We start from the raw sequence: 27,434 nt of genomic DNA on the forward strand, positions 1-27,434 counted from the left end.
ATTGAACGTTCTGATGCTACGCTGAGCTACATCCCCCATCCCAGTATATTCCTTGTTCCTGTATGTGAAGTATTCAGACCAGCACACACTAAGATGACGCTTATCTCCTCCACTGGAGTAAGTTGAGCACACCCCATCCCTTAGGAAAGGTTGGTCCTGAGGATCGACAGTCCTCCAAGCTTGACGGATGACTTTGTCACTTGTTCTCCTGTGCTAGGAGCCAGGTTCATCTTTGATTAGAGCTAGTCATCAACCCTTATGAAAGGAACACTGTGACTAGTTTGAGTGATTATTGATCACTGATATCTCTGGCTGTTTTTCCCATTTTGTGTGCATGTGTTTGTGTGTGCATGTGCATGCATGTGTGTATCCACAGATGTGCATGTGTGTGCATGAGAAGGCTAGAGACACCCTGTGTGTCTTCCTCAGTCACTCTCCACCCTGTTCTTTGAGATAGGGTCTCCAATTTTTACATGGAGCTTGCTAATTTAACTAAGCTGGCTGACAAACAAGCCCCAGAGATCTGCCTTTCTCTGCTTCACCAGCACTGGGATAATAAGATCGTGCCCAGTTTTTTTTACATCGGTTCTGGGATTGAGATAACTCCCCAGCTCCCCAGTTCTTCGGTTCTTTTAATTATGGTAAAATACATAGAATATGGACTATGTTTAATTGTTTGGTGGCATTAAATACCCTGTATATTTATGAACTGTTTTAGTATGTCTGAATGATTAAATACTTAACTGATGGTTTGATTTTCAGTTGATGAAATATGTGCTCTGCCTGCAACTAAGATCAGCCGTGTAGAGGTGCATGCTTCAGCAACGCCCTTTTCTGTAAGTGTATGATCTGGTGGAGATGATGTTCTAGATGAGTGTGTGTGTTTAAATAAAAAGGGTCTCAGGTCTCATGTGGTAGGAATTGATATAAATTTACACGTAGGTAGATGAATAGGAAATGTTCATAATATAGTTAGTGAAAAAAGATGGCTACAATAATAATGCCTATTTTGTGGTCCCAATTTTGAGGTAAAAATTCATTTAATATACATATTCACATTCTCAGTATACCACCTCACAATGCAGCCACAACTGCTAGGTGACTGTCTTTGGGATGTGAGGCCACAAATCGTTTTGACATTCTTCTCTAGTTTATGTGTATTTAAATGGACATATGTATGTGTGCATTAATGTAAATTAATGGTTAAAGGAATTTGTTAAGGGACGGAAGTACTTGGGTAACTACTTCATAGGAGCACAGCAGAACATTGCTCTAATAGATTGACATACATGGAGGCTAGCTCAAAAATCAGACAGTGAGTTGTTTCATGGGTGGTCATAATGGATCTGCATAGCACCAAACTGAAATGCTTGCAAAGTGCCTCACAGATACATCAGGATTGCCTTAAGTAGATAAATATAAGGATCATACATACATACTGTTTTTAGGGGTTTAAAAAACGGTCATTTCACTTGATTGCTGTGATTATTATGATTCCTTGCTTGTTTTTTAAGAGTCTTTAAGAATTTTCCATACTTTTTTTCTTTTCATTTTTGGAATTTTGCTCATGTATCTTCCTTCATCGGTGTTCCCCTTTCCAGAATGTTAAGTCTGTGTTTGTAGACTCTTCTCAGGGAGGGATTATTAAGTGGAAAGGTTTTCCTTTTGAGTCTGTTTTGTGACATATCAGTCACAGTTGTGTTTGTTATTTCAGTTGGAGCCAGGAGCTTCATGAAAGTTGTTGAGTTTTTCCAGTTTTAGCAAATGAAGATGAGTTCAGAGCTGTCCCTAAGCTTTTAAGACTTCCAGTCAGTTGATTTTGTTGTGTGTGCTAGCCTGAATAACAGAAATGTCAGTGATAAGCATGTGCCTCTGCTGTTGTATATTAAGTCAGAAATAAATAACTGACGTGCACATTTGTTTTGAGCTTCTGGAAATAATGTCTCATTTATAAAAAGATGGTTTTGAAAGGTTAGTTCTGGGAGTAAGGATAGCTCACCACTGAAAGTTAGAGAAAGTCTGTTTTTAAAGCAGAGAAAAGAAATGCAGACCAGTGTAATCTTCTCCTCTTTTTCATATAGATTGAAGTCTATTCACATTGCATTTTAGTTTTGAACATTTTTTTCTCCTTTTAGTTTTGGAGAAGCACAGGTATTTCAGATACAAAGATCACTGGATCTCTACTTACTAGTTTTGAGTCTAGAGACAAGGCCAGTTGGAATGAACTTTGTTCCTGTAGCATTTCTCCGAAGGGATTCTGTCTGCTTTCTGAGGGTCTCTGACATGACAGTGTTCTCTAACAGCTGGTACGTTAACCTGCCGCTGAGGTGGAAGCATGCCAACCTCAGCCAGGCTCATAGCAAGCTCCTGGCGGAGAGTCCCTGTTACCCCTGTGTTTAATTGGCATCCCGTTCATTGTGAACTAGTAGTGTGTGCTGTTCACCCAGGTGTGTACTTGTAGACCACTGTATGGGATTACACAAGTTTGACATTTCTATAGTCAATAAGGTCTTTATAAACTTTCCTTTCTCTGAAATTAGAAAGAGACACCTTCAAATCCAGTGGCCGTTTTGAAAACAGAACAACAATGGTGTGATGTGGGAATTTTTAAAAACAATACTGCTTTGGTGAGCCAGTTTTATTTGCTACCAAAAGGAAAACAAAGTATGTCAAAGGTAACTGTTGGTAAATTTTCTACATTTTGAGGGCTGAGGAGATAATTAGTAGAATGCATGTCTAGCATGTGTATAAGTTTGGCTACAATTCCTAACACTTCATAAAGCAAGCAAAATGTACAAAAAGTGAATTATGAACCTTGGGAATGAGATTATTTTTGATAACTCTGATTCAGGTCATTTGAAGGAATGAAGTTGGGATCTTTCCACGGTGTATTTTGAGAGTTCTGTATATGTAATCATCTTACATTCTTTAATGCTGCTTTTATAACTGTGACACAAATAGTTCATTTAAAAAATATTTTGCCAAGCGATGGTGGTGCACACCTTTAATCCCAGCGTTCAGAAGGCAGAGGCTGGCAGATCTTTGAGTTCCAGGACAGCCTGGTCTGCAAAGTGAGTTTCAGGACAGCTAGGGCTACATAAAGAAACCTCTCAAAAACAACAAAAACAAAAACAAAACAAAAAAAACCACACACACACACACACACACACACACACACACACACACACACGCAAACAGGCAAACACAATGAAAAAACCTGCTTCAAGCTGGGCATGGTGGTGCACGCCTTTAATCCCAGCACTCAGCAGTCAGAGGCAGACAGATCTCTGTGAGTATTAGGCCAGCCAGGTCTACATAGTGAGTTTTAGGACAACCAGAGCTACATAGTGAGAGCCTATCTCAAAAAAGTAGCTGTACCCAATTATTTCAGATAAAGGGTATCCCAACCAACCTATATCACACACACATAAAATCGTGTACACACACACACACACACACACACACACACACACACACACACATAAAATCACTTACCAGTTTAATTTCTCTAGCAAAACTTTTGGCATCCTTCCCTCTTTTTCATATTGAATATTTTCAATTCTTTTATTTCATTATTATTATTATTTTGGTTTTTCAAGACGGTTTCTCTGCGTAGCTCTGGCTGTCCTGGAACTTGCTCTGTAGACCAGGCTGGCCTTGAACTCACAGAGATCTGACTTCCTCTGCTTCCAAAGTGCTGGGATTAAAAGTGTGTACCACCACCACCCGGCAAATATTTTCCATTTTTGATTTTAAAAAAAAAGTCTAGTAAATAATTACTACTTTTATGGCTAATGAGGATCCCTGGCTGGAGATGAATCTGTGTCCACATAAGGATACATTCATTGTAAAGACATGTTAGCTACCTAATTTTTCTTAAAAAACAAAAGAGCAGAAAATCTCTAGCTAGTAAACTGGAGTTTGAATTTCTAGTTCCAGTATTCCTCAGTTTGAACAGAGGCAAGTCAGTTGTCTAAACTCTCTGGGATCTGGTGTCCTTCCTGTGTAGTAGAGATGACCAGGCTTCCAGACAGTGTGGTGGTCCACTGGCTCTGTCACGGCAGGTGTGGTGATGGTCAGCAAGAACAACTAACTGCCAACTGTCTGAAAGGAATAGATGGTAGGGTATTGCCACCCAAGAGCATATCCTCATTAACATTTATTCAGTGTCCTGCGTAGGATTTATAAAACTACCCTACATGTTAGTTGCGCCTTCTTTGCCAAGCTTGCTTACCTGTCTCTAAAGGGCATTGCTCCTAGGAAGACCATTATATGACAGCAAGTCCGAGATTCTTCTCCCAATTAAGTTCACGTGGGGATGGGGTATTTCTTTTCTTGATTGTGATGTCACCTCTGGGTTTTTGTTTTTGTTTTTCCTGCCTCTACTGCCTCCCATGTGCAGAATTCCCTTGCCTTTCTCCGTACAGTCAGAGGTTCAGATCAACTCCCCATTGGGTATGAATCTGATTCAGGAAGGGACTTACTGGGTTCTGCGTTAGTTTTACTCTTTGTGTGAGAAAGGGAAATACATGATGGACTTGCATCCCTAAAATACAGCTCATTCTTAAACAGTTTTTTGTTTAATAAAAGTTGAATAATTATAACTTTGAAATAATAAGTGTACCTTTTTTCTGACTTCAATATATCTTACATTTTAGGTAGGAAATGCAGATGTACCTGACTACAGTTTACTTAAGAAACAGGATCTTGTTCCAGGAACAGTATATAAATTCAGAGTTGCTGCAATCAATGGTTGTGGAATAGGCCCTTTCAGCAAAATCAGTGAATTTAAAACGTGTATCCCTGGTTTTCCTGGAGCTCCTTCCACAGTCCGTATCTCCAAGGTAACCTGTCAGGTCCAGGAAGACTGGTCTGTGATGCAAACTATTGGAAACGCCGGTTTAGAGATCTTTTTTTTCCCCACTAGCCAATCATGGAAATATTTGTCAGCAGTAACATAAACAAAAACATTTTCTCCATTGCTGTTTACCTCTCCATCCTTATCATTTCTTTTCTGTGTGCCAAAGGGAATTTATTATGTTACAGCAAACTATCCAAATCTAGATGATTTATTTTAAAAATACAAATATATCATTTGCAGTTTCAGAGGTGGGCAAGTCCAAGATCAGTATTCCTGTGAATCTGGTGCCTGGTTGGAGACCAGCCTCCAGTCCATGGCATTTCCCGTTGTTTCATGGGGGAGAAGCTAAATTTTCAGGTTTCAGAACTTACAGGAAAGGTCATTCTCTGTATCATGAACCTGATTTTTATGGGCATCACATTAGATTGCCAAGGGTGAAACCCTCTTGGTTCTGTCACTTGTGAAATACCCCTCTGAACACTATTATATTGAGAACGAAGATTCATCTGATACAGAGATTCTTTTTTTTCCTCTTTTCTTCTTTCTTTCTTTCTTTCTTTCTTTCTTTCTTTCTTTCTTTCTCTCTCTCTTTCTTTCTCTTTCTTTCTTTCTTTCTTTCTTTCTTTCTTTCTTTCTTTCTTTTTCTTTTTATGCCGAATGCCGTTTATTGAAGGAGGGAGGAGGTCTTAAATACAGGCTTACAGCACAATGGGAGAACCCCGGAGGGCAGAAGTTTGCTACCAATGTTTTACAGTCTTGCATCTAAGCTGTTAATGCCCATTATGCAGGATATACAGACAAGGAACTTCCCTTAAGCATTCAGGAGGGTGGAACCCAGGAGAATTAGCATAGGGAGGATATCAAGGTCAGCAAGCAAGGCAACAGTTACCCAAAACGGGGGGCCAGGGTCCTACAGGTCCCCCTTTTACTAAAAAATGAGCTTCTGACTTAGGTTGCGTGGGACATCAGCAGGTCACCTTACCCATCACGAAGATGCCTGCCCAGGCCACACAGGCGCTCTGTCTTAGGTTGGTGAGCGCCCCTCAGGTATTACCCGTCTTATACAGAGATTCTTACTGGCACTTGTGAAAGATACCTAAGGGAGGTGGATTAAATGTTTAAAAGTGTGTGCTGGTAGCCATGCATGGTATTTTTAGTACCAAATTACAAGTACAATTACAGCATAAAACCACAGGACTGGAAATCAGTTTGTAATTGTCCTGTTTCGTCATCCAGAGTTCATTTTGGAGAGGTTCCTCCCCATCTACCACCCCACCCCCACCCCTACCCCCGGAGCTGAGGACTGAACCCAGGACCTTGCACTTGCCTTAGGAAAGCGCTCTACCACTGAGCTAAATCCCCAACCCCATTTTGGAGAGTTTTAAATTCCAGAACACACGAAGTTGGGTTGTATTTTATAACTCGTGCTCTTTGCTAAGGAAGAAAATCCTCTCTGGGGGATACAATAGGCAGATTGTGGATATTTAAGCTTCACTTTGTGAAAAGTGTGTGTAAACTGTAGAGCCAGTTAAGCTGTCCTATCCTAATCAGCAGTGAGAGTTCTGATGTCTAGTGGATTGACAGGAGGAAAGGGTCTGCCTTCTAAAGACATGATAAGTGATAATAGAGGATCACCTCTTTCTTCCTCTTCTCTAGAATGTCGAAGGGATCCACCTTTCCTGGGAGCCTCCAACTTCACCTTCTGGGAATATTTTGGAATACTCAGCCTACTTGGCTATCCGCACAGCACAGGTGCAGGATAATCCAAGCCAGCTTGTGTTCATGAGGATCTACTGTGGTCTTAAAACCTCATGCATTGTGACTTCTGGGCAGCTTGCAAATGCGCATATTGATTACACATCCAGACCTGCCATTGTATTCAGGATATCAGCAAAGAACGAAAAGGGCTATGGACCAGCCACCCAAGTTCGATGGCTTCAAGGTAACAATAAGAAAGCACCTTTGAGTTGAGTTGTTTTTATTCAAGCTGTTGTGATGGTTATTTATTAGTAACTGGTTATGAAGACCTGTTCTCGGAGAGTATTCTCTGATTGTATTTCTGGCAGTTATGAATTTGAGTTTGTAAGTTGTTCTTAAAATGTATTTGCTCATTTCTAGATCCAAATAAAAAATAGAAAGAAGCAAAGACTGAAAATTAGTATATGGATTCTTCCTTACCCATATAACTACTTATAAAGAAAACAAGAGCAAAACAAAGACAGAAGCTGTAAGGTGTATTGCCCCTTCTCTTTTGTAAAGGCCTCGTAACTCAGTCATCTGCAGCCACTGAGATGAGTCCAGTAACTGGCTGGTGTACGCCTTGCTGTGGTGAAAGTGTTCCACGTTGTAAATGCCCTCCTGAGTATCCTCCTGCCTTTATCCCATGAGCAGTGCTCTTCTACCAACTCTTTCCAGTGCATAGGATTTATGATACCTAAACTTACTCCTTTATTTATAGTTACCACAAGCCTAAGAAGTTTAAAAGAAAAAAAAAAAGGCAAGTGCAGGAACTCTGTCTTGTTTTTTTTCCCCCCTGAGAATCCTAGCAAATAGAAAAAGGATAGTGGATAGTCTTGATTGGTATATGACCAATATATCTGACTATATCTTTAGCTGAAGCACTTAATCTATCTGGCCCTTAATTTCTTCACCAGCAGGTGAGAGAGTTAGACGAGTTTTCGTGACGGTCCCTTTCAGCTCTGGTGTTTTGTATTCTCCTTACAGTCAGGTGTGTCCCTGAACGCTGTCCTTTGTAGAGGTCTTCCTCACTCTAACTGTGCTTTTCCTTGACTTCATTAAAAATCAAGGCGTGTGTCCTCCTCCTGACGAAAGAAGTAAGCACCTTAACAGGACACAGGTTTTTAAATAGTGTTTTAAACATTTGTAAGATTTTTGTAAATGCTCTAGATGTTTTATTTTTGCATTATTTTTACCTCAAAATTGTATAAGCTTTTGTATACCAGAAATAAAAAGCACTAGACAGCCAGTTCAGGCTCCTTACCACCTTAGAGATGCAGATAATTCCATGACCATTTGGCTGCAGGTAACTTCCTTTACACCTTCTGAAGTCTCTTAGTTTGGCCGCCTAGTCCGTTTGGAAATGAGTATGTACAGGCAGTAGCTGCAGAAAAGACGTTTCCGGCTGCGAGCTGCCGTGACTGCAGGAGCACAAGCCTGGCTGCTTCTGCCACACGGTCTCAGTGCCAGTTAAGGTGATGAGTAGCTGCACCCTCCAACTTTACATAAAATATGCCCAGTGAAGAGGAATCTAATTGTGAAGAATTGATATATATGCCAGTTACTAACTTAAAGTGTATAGAATATTTTAATATATAATTTTTGTAAAGACTGGGATTTTATACTACAGTATTTGTAATTAATGCGTCTCACTAATTAAATTTCTCTTGAAGAAAATATGCAAACTATTAGACACATGAGTGGTTTCTGAACTCTAAAGATAAAAAATAAATGCACTACTCTGGTGTTATTAGAATACCTTTTTTGGGTACATGAGTCCTTAATCATTAAATGGGTACTTTCCAAGCAGTGTTTACAAGGAGCACCTCTGGTTGGTTATTCCAGCAGCTCCCGTGGGGAGAGCTTCACTCTGCCTTCATTTAATTTATGTGCTTTGCTTTGGGCAGTGCTTGCTTTTTGCACTAGGAGACTTTGAACTTACCTCATTATTATGTTTGTAATCATTTGTGTAGCTTCCATGATGTGTCTGATAAAGCTAAACATGTCTTAACCAAAGTTATGTGGTATGCAGATTTGCACATACTGAGTGGTAGGCTTTGTTGTATGTGTGTGCTCAGCTTAGAATAGCCAGTTACAGGAAGTGTATGTTTCAAGCCCAGTTACTTTCTTAGAAAACTTCTGACTTTCAGTCCCTATTCTCTGCATCAGTTAACAGTTTACATCTTGAAACATTTATCTTTCTGTTGAGGAATAAGTTGATGTATAGCAGACTAGAATGTTGGTTTTGTGTGTGTACTTTTTTTGTCTATTTAGTATGTGATTTAGTTTATTTTGCTTAAAGGCATCTTCTATTCTAGACCAGGAGACAGATATGAGCCCATGGTTCTAACATACGATTTGCTTCTTTGACAAAAGGGTAGCCTTTCTATATCAAGTGATTTGTTAAAATAATAAATCTTTTTACCTTGCAAATTGCCCAAATTGTATTTTTTTCTTCATTGGCCTACTTTCTTAAGCATAAGTCATTTTTCTGTTTCTGTTATGGAGCTGGTGACTGAGAGATCCTTTAGCAGGTGAGTGTGGCTTTGGTGTTAGTAGTTCATGCGATGTTAGAACTGCTCCAGTAGAAGGACTCGTCCTGCCAACATGACTTGCACATCGTGAAGCTGTGATCCATGTCATGCAGACATTGTTTTCTTTTTCCGCCATCTTCCACATCCTTGTTTTGTGTGTGTGTATGCTGGAGATTGAACTCGAGGCCTGGGCAACTAGGCCAGGGCTCTAACACCAAGCTCACTACCCCTAGGCAGATATCTCTTACTACGAGGATTTACATTAGGTTGAATTTCTTTCTTTCCTCTCCAGTTGTATAACGATCTTTGTGTTATGAGCCTCTGTCCTGTGTTCTGAACTTCGGTTCACATAAGAAGTAAAAATATTATTGATATTGCATGCTCTTAGAATTATGTTTTTTAAGATACTGTATTGGCTCTATTTTAGTTTAGCAAATTATTTTGGCAATTTAACTAGAAATAAGTTATATATAAACTCAATCTGTATTTAAAGATTAAAATAATCAGATTGCATGTATGAGGCATCTTTGCCCCATAATCCAGTACATGTATAGTCATCTATAGAGAAGTGAAATTGTTGATCGATTCTTTCAGACTTGTAGACTAGCAAAAATCAGTTCTGCTTAGAGAGTGTCTGCTGTAACTAAAGGGCTTTTATTTTAAAATGGTAGCACTTACAACATAAAGACCATTTGTTACATTCTGTCTGGAGTGATTAGTATTTAGAGCTCCTGTAGGCATCTGCTCCTAATAGAGAAACTGCAAGTAGGCTTGGCCTTTGGCCATTTGAAGTGTAACTGTTGTTTCCTAAGACTGATTATAGGCAGTTCTATGTATTGTGTACCAATGATGTGTAAAATAAAAGCCCCTTTTTGCTATAAACAATGACAGGTGTTATTATTGACTTTGAATGATAAAATCAGAGAGTAGTGGTGGCAGAGCCCGGTCTGTGGGAGGCTGATGTGTCTGTTGCTGACTTCAGATGGACTGTCTAGAAACTGAAGTTAGGTTGTGGTCAGGAGTCATACCGTGTTACAGTTGTGCTGATCGGTGTGCAAGGGAAACGGACAGACGGCTCCAAGAGACAGTCTAGACTTGTTTTCACCTTCTGGAGTCTCGTTGGCTTTTGGAGCTTGCTTACTTTCTCTCCGTGTCTCTGTCTCTCTCCTCTCTCTCTGTTTCTCTCCCCTCCCTCCCTCTCTCCTTTCTCTGTCTCTCTCTCCCCCTCCCTCCTCTCTCTCCTCTTTCTGTCCCTGTCTCTCTGTCTCTTTCTCCCTGTCTCTCTGTCTCTCTCCCTTCTTCCATCCCCCCCTCTCTCTTTCTCTCCTCTGTCTCTGTCTGTTTGTCTCTCTCCTCTCTCCCTTTTTCCCTCCCTCTCTTTCTCTTCTCTGTCTCTGTCTCTCTGTCTCTGTCTGTCTGTCTGTCTCCTTCTGTCCCACTTCGGTTCACAGCAGCCAGGTTCTGCCCTGCTACTCTGTTCTGATGGCTCTAACAAAACCAGGTATAATGTTGCATTTCCCAGATCTAGGAGGCGCTCTCCTCACACTCATCTTGTCCCGTGAGCACCCCTTGGAATTTGCACAGTTGCCCATGTCTGTGGTGGCACATCTGTCTTCTTTCACACACTCTGTGTGGACTTGACCAGTCTGGGCACACCTTCTTCGACCTCCCCCACCTTCAGCGAGCTCTGGCTGCTGCATCGAGGCCCCTCTCCTCACGGTCTCACGGATGCTGTCCCTCACTTCATAGCACTGCCCCTTTCTGCTCTCTGACCGGTGTTTGTGCAGAGACGGTCTCCTGCTCTTCCCTCCTGGGCCCTTCATGGCACCTGACTGTCTGAACAGGTGAGTGAAAAAACGGCCACCTTTGTCGTCTTCCATTCCCGATCTCAGATCACAGTCAGCGGGGAGGCTCTGAAGGAGAGTGGTTTTAGTGTGTGTATCATGCTGGGGAAATAGACGCTGGCGCTTTGTCTTCCTCGCCCGCCCTGCACTGGGTTCCTAACTAAGGAAATTGTGAGATGAAGTGTAGGAGGGAGGTGCTAGATCTCAAAGAGGAGGGCCTGATCTGAAGTTGTGTTAGAGTTTAAGGAGATCAGTGGGCACAGAGACACTAGGAGATCAAAATGATCTAAAATCTGTCAGAAGTTAATCTCTCGTCTTTGTTGTTGTTGTTGTTGTTGTGTGTGTGTGTGTGTGTGTGTGTGTGTGTGTGTGTGTGTGTGTGTGTTGAGACGGTCTCACTGTGTAGCCCTGGCTGTCCTGGAACTCACCATGAAGACCAGGCTGGCCTTGAACTCACTAAGATCTGCCTGCCTCTGCCTCCCGAGTGCTGAGATTAAAGGTGGGCACCAGCGTGCGGAGCAGAAATAGTCTCTCCGACACTAGAAAGCAGTGCATCAGTTTAAGCCAGGAAACTGCTGGAACTGACACCTGGTTAGAACTGAACTCCTGCCGCTCCCCGGGGCAGGCCACTGTAAGCTTGTTGTTCAGTTTAGAACCGAACTCCTGCCACTCCCCGGGGCAGGCCACTGTGAGCTTGTTGGGCAAGAGCCTGTTTACCTAGGCTGACTTTGAACTCCTGGCAGTCCTCTGCCTCACCTCTCAAGGGCAGGATTGCAGCCTGAGTCACTGCACTTCGTTTTAGATTCTTACTCACAGCGACAGACACAAGATGCCCTTGGCCTTCCTCCCTTCAGGTCTAGTTAGCTATAAGTCCCTGTAACTACAGTGTATTATTCTGATCATGTATGGAAAGACAAACCATAACATTCTGGGAGAAACAAAAAACAGATTCTTGAAGCTGAGTGAAAGCTGCAAAATCTCAGGATGGTTGGCCTCCTGGTTCCAGATGGCTCTCCATCTTCCTATCCATGTGCTGCTTCTGTCCATTGCAGAACTAAGATTGAGAAGAAAGAAAGAAAGAAAATGTGTGCTTGGGTGGTCTCCCGATCCAACAGGTTCATCTAGTAAAATAAAGCCTAACAGGTGCTAGGCGGAGTTTGGAAGCTCCCAGTGTCTGGTGCACAGACTGCAGTTTGCCCTCCTTGTCCGTTCCCGTTACACGTGGATTCTGGGTCGCACAGCTGGCTGTGTGTGTGCGTGTGTGTTGATGGATAGGCACAGCAGCTCCTGTAACTTGCTGGTGAGTTGATGGTGTAGATGGAGTTGACTCAGTAGAGCGGAGTCCTTGGCTCATTTGCTGCCTCAACTAGTCTGCCCTTTCCTACTCCATAACTAAGAAGATAAAAAACTTCAGTGGCTGATGGGTTAAATATTTCAAGAGCACTTTTGCTTTTCAGAATTTCTGAATTGAAGACCAGAATTTTCAGTGAATTCCCTGGACTAGGAGAAACTGTCCCTTAACTGCTGCAAGTCCATAAAATCCCAGGCACAGACAGGGTGATGTTGGCAGACAGTGTCTAGAAACGGTTGACATTTTTGCATACCCAGAAGGAAGCTGTCCTTGATGAAGATAGAGAGGCAGTGGAGAATGGCTGTATGTTGCCCAGGTTTTGGAAATACTTAGCACACAAATGCACAGTTAGGAGAATGTGCCTAGGCAACAACATTCAGTAAGGAAGTGTTGTATGCTTTACATTGCCAGTTAGTTCCTCATCAGAACCCCAGGTTAGCTCAGACCTTATGCAGTTCAGGCTGGCCTTGAACTTGCAATCCCACTGTGCCTGGCTCATTATCTGCTTTAGAGAAATAAGTATCCACAGTGAGCAAAGTACTCACACAGAGAGGTGGCGGTGGCTGTGGGCTGATATGGAAGGGCAGGGCCGTGGCACTACGAGCTCATTGGTTCTTTACCAGCTTGAGTGAGCAATCGTGCACACTGGGTTGTTTTGTATGTCATGGACTTGCCCGTTATTGTTGGCTGCCTCTCATTTGGACAACAGTGACTGAAGTGGCGATGTCATCTTGTTTGAAGTATTGTGTAACCTCACGTCTTGTTTAAAAATATTTGCTGTGAAACAGTGTGTGCCAGCCATAACCTGTCTGTATGGGTAAAAAGGTAAAATAATGTGACTTTTACCAAGCTTCCTAACTGCCTACAAACTCCTTCTATCCCATCTCTCCTCCCTTCATACACACCATACAGTGTAAGTGCTCTGGATTCGTTTTTAGTAATTATTTCCATGTTTTTTATTTGTAGCTCTATTATACATGTGTATGTTCTTAATAAAATGTTTAGATGTACCTTGTTTTGAACTTGTTTGTAAAAGTAATCATGATATATGTATTCTCCTGTGACATTTTGTGGTATTTTCTAAATTTGCATACATGTTTATGCACGTGATTGTATTTCATGTCTTCCTGCTATATAATATTCCATTGTATTGCTATTCTACAATTTTATCTGGTCTTCTATTCACCAGGATCTGGGTTATTATTTTCAGTTTTTTGCTATTGAAGACAGTGCTGCTGTGGCCATTCTGCCCGATTCTGTTGCAGACTCTGTGTTCCTTGCCTGTAGTCAGTGCTGAGAACAATGACTGACAAAGGACAGACACTCAGTCAGTGTTGAGGATGTATAGCTTCCTGCACCCATTTCCTTGTGTGTGCGAGAGTTGCTGTAGGACAGTTGGCTTTGAAGTCCTGCACTGCGGTTTAATAACCAACCACTCCTTAAAGAAGGTCTTTGAGGACAGTTGTTTTCATGACCACCACTGAGACATGCGTCCTTTTTACTGCTTTCCCAAAGCTTAAATATTGTCCTGGTATGTAGTATCACAGCTGATATCTAATCGAGCATACATATGCATGTTTTGTGTCTTTAAAAGTCTCCACTTTGGTTTCTCATGTGGTAAGTACAAATAGGCGCACCCTGCATGTGCTGTAGCTCTGAATGCCTCAATTTTAAGAATGAAAGAGGGAAATGATAGGTTGAATACCGCAGCTTGTAGGAGGAGTCCACTGTAATGCTGAGCTGGGCTCTGAAGTGCTCTCACTGGCAGCGCAGCTGGAGTTCCTGGACCACACCTTGGCAACACCTCTTCTTGGCTGTCTAGTGTCTGCCAGTTGGAGGTCTAATATTCAGTGTCTCATTCCCCTGATGACTGTGGAATAATTTTTCCATGTATGGTCCTCTCCTGTGAAGTAGTGATTAGTGTCTTTTGCCCATGTTTGATAAGTTGTCTTTCATTGATGCATATGGTCTCTGTGTGTGTTCTGGATGTCAGCCCTTTGCATATGGTACACACACATTTCCTACCAAATTTGTGCATTTTCTTCTGTAGTTGTGTTGAATGTGCTAATCAACTTGGAGAAAACTTGCATTTTTTCCATGTGTTTTCCCAGTCAGAAGCATTATATGTCTCTCCATTGATTATGATTTCTTATTGTTTGTTTCTAGACAGAGTTTCTCTGTGTAGCTCTGGCTATCCTGGAGCTCACTCTGTAGACCAGGTTCGCCTTGAACTCACAGAGATCCTCTGCTTCTGCCTCCTGAGTGCTGGGATTAAAGGCATGAGCCACTACCACTCCCTGACTTTAATGTCTTCATTGTCTTTCTTTAATGTCTTCCAATAAACATAGTTTTCCCTATGAAAGCCTCGTGTCTTATATTAGATTTCTCTGTAGGAATTTTATATATGTGTGTTTTGTTTAGTTTGTTTGATTTTCTCTGTGTAGCCCTGGCTGCCCTGGAACTTGCTTTGTAGTCCAGGCTGGCCTCAAATTCACAAAGATCTGACTTCCTCTGCCTCCTGAGTGCTGGGATTAAAGGTGTGCGCCACTACACCGGGCACTTTTTAATTTTCATCTGCTCATTATGGATGTTTTGTTTCTTATCCTTATTTTACTACAGTGATAGGTAGAGTGTTGTGGGGTCTGAGAGTTGGAAACAACCCAGGCAGGCACAAGAACCCACACAAAGCAGGGTCTTTATTGAACTGGGCAGGGACAGCAGTATAGACTTGGGAGCTGACTGCTTCCTTGAACATTCATTTCAGCAAGTATTTAAGCAGAGAGGAAAAAAAAAATCCTCTGTGCCAAATTACGGTTGTGTTTTCCACCAGTCAGGATTCGGGGGTAGGTACTTTTCCTAGGGACATTGTTCTTGGCACAGTCTTGTTTCCATTGGTCGGTTCACTCGACTGTGGTGGGGTGGCTTGTCCACCATTCATGTCTCAGCTTGCCAACCGGGATCAGTGATGTCAGTTACCCAGGGAGGTCTGGGGAACTTAAACTTTATTTGGCCCCTTATTCAGAATGGAAATTGTATCCAAAATGGCTTCAGTTTGGTCCCTTCCTACAGACTCACAGTACATGTTGAAAAGTACAGACAGTGAACATGTGCCATCTCAAAGAAAATCACGTATTTATGGTTGGGTTATGTGTGCACGTGACCATGCAGGTATGTATTCATGCCCATAGGCAGCCAGAGTGAACTACAGGAGTCTTCCTCTGTTGTCCTCTGCCTCTGCCTTGGACAGGAACTGAATTCTCACTGGGCTGTCTCCACCTCCAGTACTGGGTTAAGGCGTTTGAATGCTTCACAGTCGGAAGTGTGTTCTCACTCGCCTGTCCTGGTTGAGGAAGTCCTCTCCACTGTAGATGCTGGTACTTGGTTGTGAATAGTTGTTGAGTTTCACTGCTCTCTGCATGTGTACATACATGACTGTTCTTTCTAAAATACTAACTAACCTTTAATTCTTAGTTCGTTGATGGACTCAATTTGCCATTTTTCTTTTTTAAAACAGGGTCAACCACACTTCAGTGGAAGGCTCTGCATCCAAGAGTATATGGCCAGCACAAACTGTACTTAAATGTGTTTTTTTCTTTTGTTTTTTTTTTTAAATTTTTTTATATTTTTTATTTTTTTTTAAGATTTATTTATTTATTATGTATACAGTGTTGTTTGCGTGTATCCCTGCAGGCCAGAAGAGGGAGCCAGATCTCATTACAGATGGTTGTGAGCCACCATGTGGGTGCTGGGAATTGAACTCAGGACCTCTGGAAGAACAGCCAGTGCTCTTAACCTCTGAGCCATCTCTCCAGCCTTGTTTGTTTTTTTAAAAGGCTACAAAGTTGGGTGGGTATGAGGTGGAGGTAGGTTTGGGAAAGGCTAGTGAAGATGATAAAAATGGAAGCTGGGCATGGTGGTGCATGCCTTTAATCCCAGCACTAGGATACAAGAGGCAAGCAGATCTCTGAGTTTGGGGCCAGCCTGGTCTACATAGTGAATTCCATGACATCTCCAAAGAGAAAAACAACAACAAAAAACCAAACCAAACAAACCCTAAAACCAAAACTGAAAACAGGTTGTACATGATTCTCAAAGAATTTATAAAAACTAAAGGGGGAACTAGTCTCTTCTCCCTGGTTTCTATAAGTGTGTTTTCAAAGCCAGTTGAGCACATACATTTAGTCTGGGCCTGGATTTAGTGTTACTGGGTCCACTGGTCTGTCTGCCCTTGTGCTGTGACACGCTGTCATCACCATAATAGTTTCATGATAGGAACATCTGGAACCAGCCCTCAGTTTTTCCAGAGATTAACCGCCATCTGAGTTTAGAATTCTCCCATCCTAGTGTCATTATGGTCCCGGCAGTTGTGCCCTTGCATTTTCTTTTTGATACAGTGTAACCCTGGCTAGCTGGAACTCAAATCCACCTGCCTCTGCCTCCTAAGTGCTGCCTCCTACCACCTGGAGGCCAAGAAAGTTTTAAAAATTGAATGATTTATTCTGTTTATGTTGTGATTATAGGCTGATTTATTCCTAAGCCTTAAACATAAATTGTCTTTTTAGTTTAATTCTAGTCTTAGGCTTGTGGAGGCCATGTCTTTCTCCATATGGACTAGGGCATGTCCCACCCAAGGCCTTGAGTGAGGTAGGTGTGCAGCAGGCAAAAGTTGGACTCCAGGACACACAACTCACCAAGGGACCTCCAAGTCATGCCCCCATACCTATTACTTCCTCTAAGTGGACCTACCATGCTGCAGGAAGCCCTCAGGCACGGCCCAGATCAACTCAGAAGTGGCACCTCACAAGTCAGCCCTGGGTCACCATACTGTCCCACTACCAGAGTAGTGACTGCCTGTCTTAGAATGAAGACTACAGGGTTCTCAAGAGGAGTCTGTGGCTAGAGACGAGAGCAACCAGCCCAGTGCTTCCGTGGGCAAATGAGATCACCCTGGTCATGCCTCGGTGCGGCCTTTCTGGGACACCAGGCATCGGTCCGTATGCCAGAACTCCGGAGACTTGAAGTGTAGTGGACAATGGCCTTGTCTCCTAGAGGGTTGTTTTTTAATCTTCAATTATTTTATTTTTTCTTACAAGTTCTAGTTGGTTTACAAATCTTTTCTGCAATCTTTTGTTCCTTTTATATGTTTGTTTCTTTAAACATTTTTCCTGTTCATATTCTATGTGATGATCTTGTTTATCTGAAGGATTTTGTCTTTTATTCATGGTGCCATTTGTCTTGAGTATCTGGTATCTTCCGTGACAACTAAGGATGGTTTGAGTCAGACTGAAGTTGAAAATCCCTAAGAGAATCTATTTGCTTTTCCAGACATCCAAAGGCTGTTAGCTTGAGACTCCTTCAAATTATTTATTAGCTTGATGGTTTTTCATTTTGAATAATAAACTGAGGAATGGCCTATTATGAATGTTTTGAGAGTGGCAATTTATGCCTCTCCATCCAGCACCAAAATTAAGAGATGTTCCTAGCCTGCTCACATTCCTACAGTGGTTGTTTTCAGACTTCAGCCTATGTCTGCCTTATGTCCAGCCCGGCTACTGTTTCTAAGTCTGCAGGGCTTAACACCTCTGGGGATAGAGACACAAACTTCAGTGTTGACTTACCAAAGTTTTTCCATTTCCACTTCATTTCTGAAAACCTGCTTTTATGTCAGATACATTTTTAAAGGAATTTTTTTAACAATACAGCTTATGCACATGTATTATTGTATGAGTGCCATAGTTCCAGTGTGGAGGTCAGGACAGCTTGTACATGGAGTTCTCAACTTTCATCTGGTGAATCCCGGGGATCAAACTCAGGTACACTGGCTTAACCCGCTGGCAAGTGCCTTAACCCACTGAGGAGGCACTCCATCAACCCTAAAAGACTTGTATATTATTTTACCTCCCTTTGTTATTCAGTGTTTGGAGTTCTTAAAGAGAAGCTTTATTGTCTAGGCTGCTTCCCAGATGAAGTCTGAAGATGTAACTTACTGTTGACACAAGTAGAAAACCACACACTTGCAGGTTTGTTTGGCTTTTTGAGACAGTTCTCTCTCATGTAGTCCGAGCTGGCCCCAACTTGGTATACAGCCAAAGGTGACCTTGGATTCTTGATCTTTCTACCTCTGCTTGCCAAGTGCAGGGATTACAGGCCTCGGACATGATAGCCAGCACTATAGGGCATTTGTAGTCTTTATAGAAGTCTGGGAAACACTGACTGTAAGTTAGCACTTGCAGTTTGGGGGAATCCTACTTAGAGTAGGTGAGAAAATGCAACAAAAGGACCTCTCACTGGCCAGGGGTCCTGTCTTCACCTTTCCAGTACTGGAATTGCAGGCATGTCCTGCCTTTCCAGTTTACAGGACTCCTGTGAACTAACTCGGCCTCATGCATGAGGGGCAAGCATGGAACCCCAGCCCCAAGGAAACATTTTCCAAGTTATTTTTGCCAGAGTAGGAAGTAGGACTGGCATTCCATTAAATGGCCCAGATATTCTCTTGCATGCTATCATCTGCTGATTGCTTTGTTTTCCAAAGTGTTTTTGTGTTTAAATTGGGAAGAGGGGATGTGTTTGAGTGCAGGTGCTGGTGGGAACGCAGTTGTCAGATCCCCTGGATCTGGAGTTACAGGTAGTTGTGAGCATGCCGGGAACCACATGGGAGTCCTCTGCAAGAATATGGAGTATTCCTAATCACGGAGCCCTCCCTCCAGCCCCTGGTGTTTTTGTTCTGAGCAAGCATCTTGTTGTTGCCAAGCTGTCTCTTGCCTCAGCTTCACAAGTGCTGGGCCCTTTGGCAGTGTGCCACCATGCTCAGCTGGCTTTGGTTTCTCATATGTGAATGAGCTTCCTTGGCATGTAGGTACTGCTTATGCCTTGTCCTTGCCTAGAAACTTGCTTTGTTACATTTATTTGTGTGTGCATGTGCATGTGTGACTGTCTGCATGTGAGTGGAGTCAAGACAACCCTCCAGAAATCTGCCCTCTTCCCTCATCCCTTGGGTCGTGGATTTAACTCAGTCTCCAGCCTTGGGGACAAGCACCTGTACCTGCTGAGTCAGTCATCTTACTGGCCCCAATTTACTTGTTGCAACTGACTGTTCAGTATTCAAGATTCAGAACTACCTTTCACTCATAGACTAAGTACAGAAAGTAAGGCAGAAAACTAAGACAAAAACTTGCTAGTGCCATGAATTATATAATATACATAAAAGGGACAAAAAGATCATGCCATCTGTTGTAGATTGAGGAGTCAATACTAATGCATGACGTGCCCTGAGTTTCTATGCAGTGTGCAGTGCTGAAGGGAGCCATCTGAACAAGTCAGGGAGCCAGAGCCATACTTTTAGGCAAGTCTTTGTCTTCACAGGCAGTGGCCAGAAGCCAGAGAAATAACACATTCCAGTGTCATCTGCAGTTGTGACTCTAAAGACTCTCACAGACCCTAAACTGGGACGACTTGCAGGTTGGGGCTGGCCTTGAACTCTGTTGATCTTGATGCCACCACACCATCCAGAAACTGAAAGAACTAAGGTTTTGCCTAACTTCACAGGAGTGACTGAAGGCATATTTTATATAAAGTAACAAGAGAACTATATATTTTTACATCTTGCAAAAGATAGAATTGTGCATTTTTAAAAATTACACATTGTGTTTGTGCATGCACTAGAGAGAAAAACAGAGACAGAAAAAGAGCACATAGTGCCACAGCACATGTTTTAAGGTCAGAAGACATCCTGTAGGAATTCTCTTTCCCTGCATGGGTTCCAGGGATTGAACTTGGGTCAGTCTTGGCAGCAAATACCCTTACACACTAAGCTATCCTGCCAGTCTTTGGTTTCTTTTGTCTGTCTCAACTGCTCAACTATAGAAATTTGAGATAGAACCTCATGAGTATTTATAATTAGAATATTAAAGGTAACTGGATTTCTTTAGCTCACCAAGGCAGTAAGGCATGTTTTCAAGAAAGGAGAATAATGTATACATATTACATGGGAGGAGAGAAATAAATAACAGCTTTTATACCTGCTGTGGGATGTCTTTCTGTATGCTGTATGTGTGGCTCCCACTGGATCATAAAGCTGTTTTGGCCTATGCAAGAAAGCTTACAGCCAGGTGGGAAATCGAAGTAGAGATAAAGAAGGGCAGAGTCCAGAGAGATGCCAACCTGCCACTGGAGGAGCAACAAGATGCCAGCAGACTGGCAACACCGTGGCCATGTGGCAGCGTATAGATTAATAGGAATGGGTTAATTTAAGATGAAAGAACTAGCCAGAAGCTGAAACCATAGGTCATACAGTTTGTAATTAATATAAGCCTCTGAGTGATTACAAGTGGCTGAGAGCTTGGGTGGGAGAGGTTCATCTGGACCACGGGGCTAGGTGGGACTGAGAAACTTCCCTCTACATTTGGTGCCCAACGTGGAGCATTGATCCACATAGGCCTAAGAAAGCTTAAAGATTCCGAGCGCCCAGAAATGGAGCCACACTGGGCTTCCTAGTCTCAGTCTCATGACATCAGCAGCGCAGAGACTTATCTCCTGCAGCCACGACCCGACCCCCCCCCCCCCCCGCCCATTTTTTTAAAAAAAGGGAAACAATATTATAATGGAGGGAGTTTGGTCTCTGTTTGATAACACACTCGACAGCCTGAAAAATGGAACAATTAAATGAGAGGATAATTAACTTAGATGGGATTGACGTAATGTCAATTATAAACATTATCGGTTTGATTATTCTTATTTTATCCCTAAAAAAGTTGGTTTATATGAGTGCTAAGTTGGTTGATATGAGTGCCAAGATATAAGTCTTAGAAAAGCTTATTAATACAGATCATAGAGATATTCAGACCCAGACAGAGGAATTTGAGGGAGAAACAATTTCAGCATTGCATTATAAGGTTACAGAGGAACAACCTAAGGCTTTCAAACAGTCAACCTTAATTTATCCAGTATCCTTACAGGAACTGCCAAATGATAGATATCCCCAAGGCTGTGTAAGAGCTGACTGGACTCCTGTGCAAATGTTAGATTTGAGGAAATTCAAAGAAGCGATAGTCTCCTATGATATGCACTCACCTTTTGTGAAGATGTTAAACTCATGGTCAACTTGCAAAAGAATTATTCCTCAAGACTGGAGAGATTTGGTTACAGCAGTCTAAGAGGCTGGTCCCCAATTACAATGGAGGATCTGGTGGAAGGATGAGGCTAAGACCATTGAACAACGAAAAAGTAGGCCTAAAGGTATGGAAATCTCCTAAGACCAACTTCTTGGAGAGGACAATTATGCTGATATACAAAGAATCTTTATATGATAACCCTACTTTATGCTGCACAGCAGCCTTGAATGATTGGGACAGAATTGAAGAAGTCGGAAAGAAAATTGAATCATTTACTAAAGTTATACAGGGCCCAGAAGAAACCTTCACTGATTTCTTACAAAGGCTGTCTTCAGCAGTAAATAGAATGATACCAAATTCAGAAGCTAGACAAATAATTGAATCTCTGGCTTTTGAAAATGCTAATGCACAATGCAAAAGGGTAATTAGGCCGGTAAAGTCAAGATCAGTACCATTGGAGGAATGGATCTGAGATACAATCAATATTGAATCTCAGGACCATGATTATGCTTGGATAGGAGAGGTGATTTCCAGAGGTTTGAAGAAAAATAGTAATGTCTAATGTTTCAATTGCAGTAAACAAGGTCACCTAAAAAAAGGACTGTAAACAGGGCATTCCTAGAAATAATTTTTTTTCAAGGAATAATCCCAATTTAACACCCCTCGCCTCTGGATTATGCAGAAGGTGTGGCAAAGGCAGACACTGCACTAACGAATGTAGATCAACGAGGGACAGACAAGGTAATCCTTTGCTGTTGGGGAAACTCCTGAGGGCCCCTGGCAGGCCCCCATGTCAAATTCTGTTCAATCCTTTCTGGTCATCGTGGGAGAAGCCCCTTCCCAGAGCAATTAAATAACCTAATGCCTATTGTAAATTCCCATACTGCTCTGAATGATAGAACAGCTATAGGAGAGAACAAAAATTTCAGGAGAAATCATAAAGCAAATACGATACAGATTAGATTTGGAACCTCCTCAAAGTTAGGGTTGGGGCACGGTTTTGTTTTTATCACTCCAGGAAAAAAACAAACCAAACCAAAAATCATCTTGAGGAATTTAAAGACCTTTGGACAAATAAGCATCCAAAAAAGGAGAAAGAACCACCCCCCAAAAAAATTACCAAGGAAAGGAATTAACCTCCAAGACTTGACAGTTAACCCAAAATTTTCTTTTCAGGATCCCCTAAGATGCCTTCATCCCCAGACAGCAGGAAGTAAATTTAAGACAATTACATCCACATTGACAAGAGGTGGGGTGGGTAGTTTTTGTTTTGTTTTGAGAGCTGAGGACCAAATCCAGGGCCTTGCGCTTGGGCAAGCGCTCTACCACTGAGCTAAGTCCCCAACCCCAAGGGGTAGTTGGTTTTTAGTCATTCAGTAAGTTATGGATATTTGTGTAGTGGTATTTGCCCTGCCCGTGACCTTGGGCTGTCTGCAGTGCATCCTGTTGTTGTACATGACCTCTGATAAGGAGTTGGAGAAGGGTCACATGCCCCTTCTCCCTGCTCCTACCTGCGAGATGGATTTGCTCCCAGTCAGATCAGGGGATGACTTTGTGCTGTCTACTCCGTTCTTAATTGTGAGTGTATTTCCTCAATTTATATCTTAATAAATTCTGTCATCCATTTAATAGACTCACATGGATTGATCATAATATATTTGTCATTATTTTGGTGGTTTATTACAAGTTGTTATTGGTAATAGGAAAAAAGCTAAACAAAGGAGTTCTTGTTTTAAAAAGAAAAAATACAGGTATAATAAGATAAAAGGTAGATTATTGAATCTACTCTGAAAAAAAGATACAGATATGATAGGGTATCATAAAAGATAGATAGGATAGGATAAAAGGGTAATTAAATCTACTCTGAAAAGAAAAGAATATGGATATGCTAAAAAGGTAGATTATTGAATCTACTTTAAAAAAGCAACTACTAGTTTTAAATATTTTACATTGGATTGGATATTTTGGATACAAATTGTGTATATTGATAAAGTTGAGATTATTTTTGTTGGAACATACTGTACATGTATTTCTACTCTTGTTCAAGGTATTGTATCTATACAGCTTGTTTAACAATGTAATGCAAATTGCTAGTCCTTGAAAGTTATTATTACCAACTATTTAGGATATAAAGAAATGCAAGTTAATAGTTACCTATTAAAATCAAACTTGTAGTCATATTAGGTATGTTTTCAAGGTCCACCAGATATATTTTAGGTAGACAGGTCATCTTCAAACACTTCAGAGATCTACAGAATATGGCATTTAAGATGTTTTAGTAACATATTCTTTTTTTTTTTTTTTTTAATGACTATGAGACATGTCTGTCCTGGCAGCACCAATCTATTTCAGAGCAATGATGGGCATCGAAGAAACTCCATATGGAGTTTACTTTCTTTGTGGCAAGTTAGCCACTATGCAAGAAAATGCTTTTGCCTCCACTGCTGACAGTGTACGCTGTCCAAATGGGATGAGCAGGACACACAAAAAAAGGACTGCCAAACCCTGCCAAGCCAAAGTAGGACAGCCCTTCAGAAAATCCTGCTTCACAGATAAGTCTGTCAGATATGCTAGACCTGTAGGCCGAAGATGGATGCCTGAACATTGCAGAGGAACCTTGGGTGACTGTCCAGGCAGCCAGCTGTTTCTGTCATTTCTTACATTTTTTAGAAGTCACTTGCCTGCTCTTCCTGTTTACTTAGGTAGTATTCTTTCTTTCTCAGGTCTTTGATGAAGTTGAAGACTAGTTAATAGTTTTCCTTGTTAACAAATTCAGAAAAGAAACTCACTAAAGAGGTGTAAAGTTTATAAGTTTGAAAGACATCAAAATATAGTTTTGGGTTGGTAATACAAGTTAGGATAGAAAGTGAATTAGGTACATTTTAGACTCACCAAAATAGGATAAATAATGGAGTATTTTCTCTGAATCCATGAAATGTCAATGGATTGGACATTGTTGATGTAATTCTTGGCTTTATATATTATATATAGTTCTTGTACTTATTGTATATAATTTTTCTTATATTAGTTACAACCTTCTTTTATTATTTTAGACAAAAATGGGAAATGTAGTAACATTTTGTTGTACTCTAATAAAATCTGCCTGAATATCAGAGGACAGAGCCAGCCACAGAGTTAAACATAGAGGTCAGGCAGTGGTGGAACACACCTTTAATCCTAGCACTCAGGAGGCAGAGATCCATTAACTAGGAAGGTTGAGATAAGAAGTGAAATGGCTGGGCGTGGAGTTGGCGTGGTAGACATGGCTGTGGCCTGTTCCTTTGTCTCCCTGATCTTTCAGCATTCACCCCAATATCTGGCTCTGGGTTTTTATTATAAGACCATTTAGGATTCGTGCAACAGACACTACTATACCAAGTACCAAAATCAGGCTAATTTAAGCCCCTTATGCCACTTGTAACACAAATCACCGAAACCTCAAGTCACTTTTAATCAGAAAAGGAGTATTTACAAAATCATAAAACTATTTTAGGCTAACAAACACTTAAGGATGGTATCAGATGTGAGCCAGGATGAACATGAAGCTAACACTAACTGAGCATGAAGGACATGTATCAGGCACGCACAGAATGCCTGGTTTCTTTCCTGCATGAATATGGAGGCAATATGACCCTGAGTTGACCTGCTTTTGCCCTAAAAGGTATCCCTCACAATCAGGTTCAAAATCCTATTTTGATGTATGCTTTAAACTTAAAAATGGTTAGTAATTTATTTTTTATCTTTATTCTTAACCTTTAAAGAGTTGTCGAGATGGTCTGATGCCCAAGTCTCACACTGTGTCGGTGAAGTGATGACAGTGTCTGGGTAGGACACATTCCGAAAGTGAACCCACACACAAGGAGCAAAACCTTCCTGCTTTGTGTATCTGGTATCCCAGCAGTTCTACTTCTAAGAATTTATTTCAAGAAAAGTTACGATATACACAAGATTCAGTGAAGTGCTATTTATAACTATGGAGAGATGAAAAGAGTTAAAATTTCCAATAGGTGATTAAATAAATTAATCATGATTCAGTCATACAACAGAATAAAAACCCAGTAAAAATGATGCAGAAGACCATGCACAACCTGGGGAAGATGTTCACAATATATTGTTAAGTGAAAAAGCCAGTTACAAAACAGTGTGCACAACATGAGCCCATTTTATAAAAATATACATATTTAGCAAAGTAAAAGGACAAATGAATTTATCAAAATATTAACATTGGTTATTTCAACACAGTAGGGTGGCTGTTGATTTTGCTTACCCATCCTCTCCTTTTCTTTCCTATGTGCATTGTCTACAATGAAGGTTATTATGGAAAGGGGGGGAGGAGAGGAGGGTTAGTTAATCTCTGAATAGCCAGCTATGTCCCCAAGACTCCTGGCAAAGTGGCTGTTATCATTCAGTTTGTGTCTAGGCAATTTCTCCTTCATCCATTGGAGTCCCACAAATTTCCTTCTGGACAAAGTGTACAATAAGCCATTTCTGATAGAGCTAAAACTACCACCTCTACGTACACAAAAACTCAAAGTAATTATTACTAAAAAGAATAGATGAGAAAATAGAAATCTTTAGTTTAAAAAGGAACCTAAGCACACACTGCTAAGCTGTACAAAGCCACATCATCTAACGTTAGTTTATTGCAGACAGCATGACAGCGCCTCAAGGCCCCCGTGTCACATGATCCGCAGCCCTCACTGCTCTCCTGTGTGTTCACTCATCCACGTAAAACGTCTGCACACAATCACACCCACTGTTCCGGTTCTCACAGCTCAACAGGAAATCTGACCTTTCAGTGAAAAGGGTAATATGACATTATCAATGGACTAAAAACATCCCTCTTGACGAGGACACTGTAATACTTAAGAAAGGGACCACTTCAGGGGTGCTGGGACTACATCAAGTGAGAATGAATTCTAACACACATGATAGTAACCAGAGCTACCCGAAGAGGCGCGGACAGTGATGGGCACCAAGTTTATAGGTCAGACAATACTTGCTTCTGCATCCAACTTAATTATTCAATTACATTAAAAAAAGACACTGCTTAAGCTATGACTTTTACCAAAAAAATTAATTTCAATAAATAAATTCTAAAAATCTAGCTAGGTTATCATGCAAGATAGTATATAGCCAGGACAAACTCAAATTTATAATAAAGGCAACTTTCATTCAAAATGAACTCTACCCTTATACTTTATTAAAAGGGCAAACATCATGAATTAACCCAGCTGCTTACTTGAATTACAAAATAACATGATTCAATATGAAAATAAGAAACTGTCTACAAATCTCTGACAGTAATAAATTGCAATATACAATGCATACAGGCGTCATACAGAGCAACAAACTCTCGTACAAAACAAAAATATTTTAATACCTTTAAAATCCAATTTTTTCTTTAAAATCATTCATGAAAAAGATTCTCAAGTCAGAATTAACACCTCAATTAGTCAAGCGTCAGGAAGCTACATTACAGCTACATATTGTACAAAGAGGCGTCTTCCCCTCACTTCCTCCCGACGCCTCTGTTCCAGACTTGGTCGGACTATCTGTACAGCCCGCTTCCATCACTTCTTCAGATCACGAAAACTGAATTTGCTGGACACCAGAAATCTAGGATTGGAAAATAGAAAGTAAGATCTTGAAAAGTTTCAAGGGGCGGTGGTGGCGCATGCCTTTAATCCTAGCACTTGAGAGGCAGAGCCAGGACAGGCACCAAAACTACACAGAGAAACCCTGTCTCAAAAAAAAAAAAAAAAAAAAAAAAAAAAGAAAATAATTTGCCAGAGCCAGGCGGATCTTTGTGAGTTCGAGGTCAGCCTGGTCTAGAGCGAGATCCAGGAAAAGCACAAAGCTACACAGAGAAACCCTGTTTTGAAAAATCAAAAAAAAAAAAAAAAAAAAAAAAAAAAAAAAGAAAAGTAAAGTTACAAGTAACGTGTCTATTTCAGCCACCAAACAGGCAGCAGAAGGGGGTTGTTCCCACACCAG

General features: G+C 41.2%; 1 protein-coding gene across 5 annotated transcripts in view; it reads left to right on the forward strand.

Annotated features, from left to right (window-relative positions):
- Positions 1-27,434, forward strand: part of Hcfc2 (host cell factor C2) — a 59,165-nt gene that overhangs the window by 26,179 nt on the left and 5,552 nt on the right. For 2 of the 5 annotated variants that reach the window (XM_059245636.1, XM_059245633.1), the window contains 4 exons: positions 763-836; positions 2,541-2,675; positions 4,659-4,844; positions 6,518-6,803. In XM_059245636.1, the coding sequence (XP_059101619.1) occupies positions 763-836; positions 2,541-2,675; positions 4,659-4,844; positions 6,518-6,803 (681 nt within the window). The other 3 variants (XM_059245635.1, XM_059245634.1, XM_059245637.1) reach the window with 3 other exon arrangements.

This window comes from Peromyscus eremicus, chromosome 18, assembly GCF_949786415.1.
Source record: "Peromyscus eremicus chromosome 18, PerEre_H2_v1, whole genome shotgun sequence".
In the NCBI taxonomy this organism is placed as follows: domain Eukaryota; kingdom Metazoa; phylum Chordata; class Mammalia; order Rodentia; family Cricetidae; genus Peromyscus; species Peromyscus eremicus.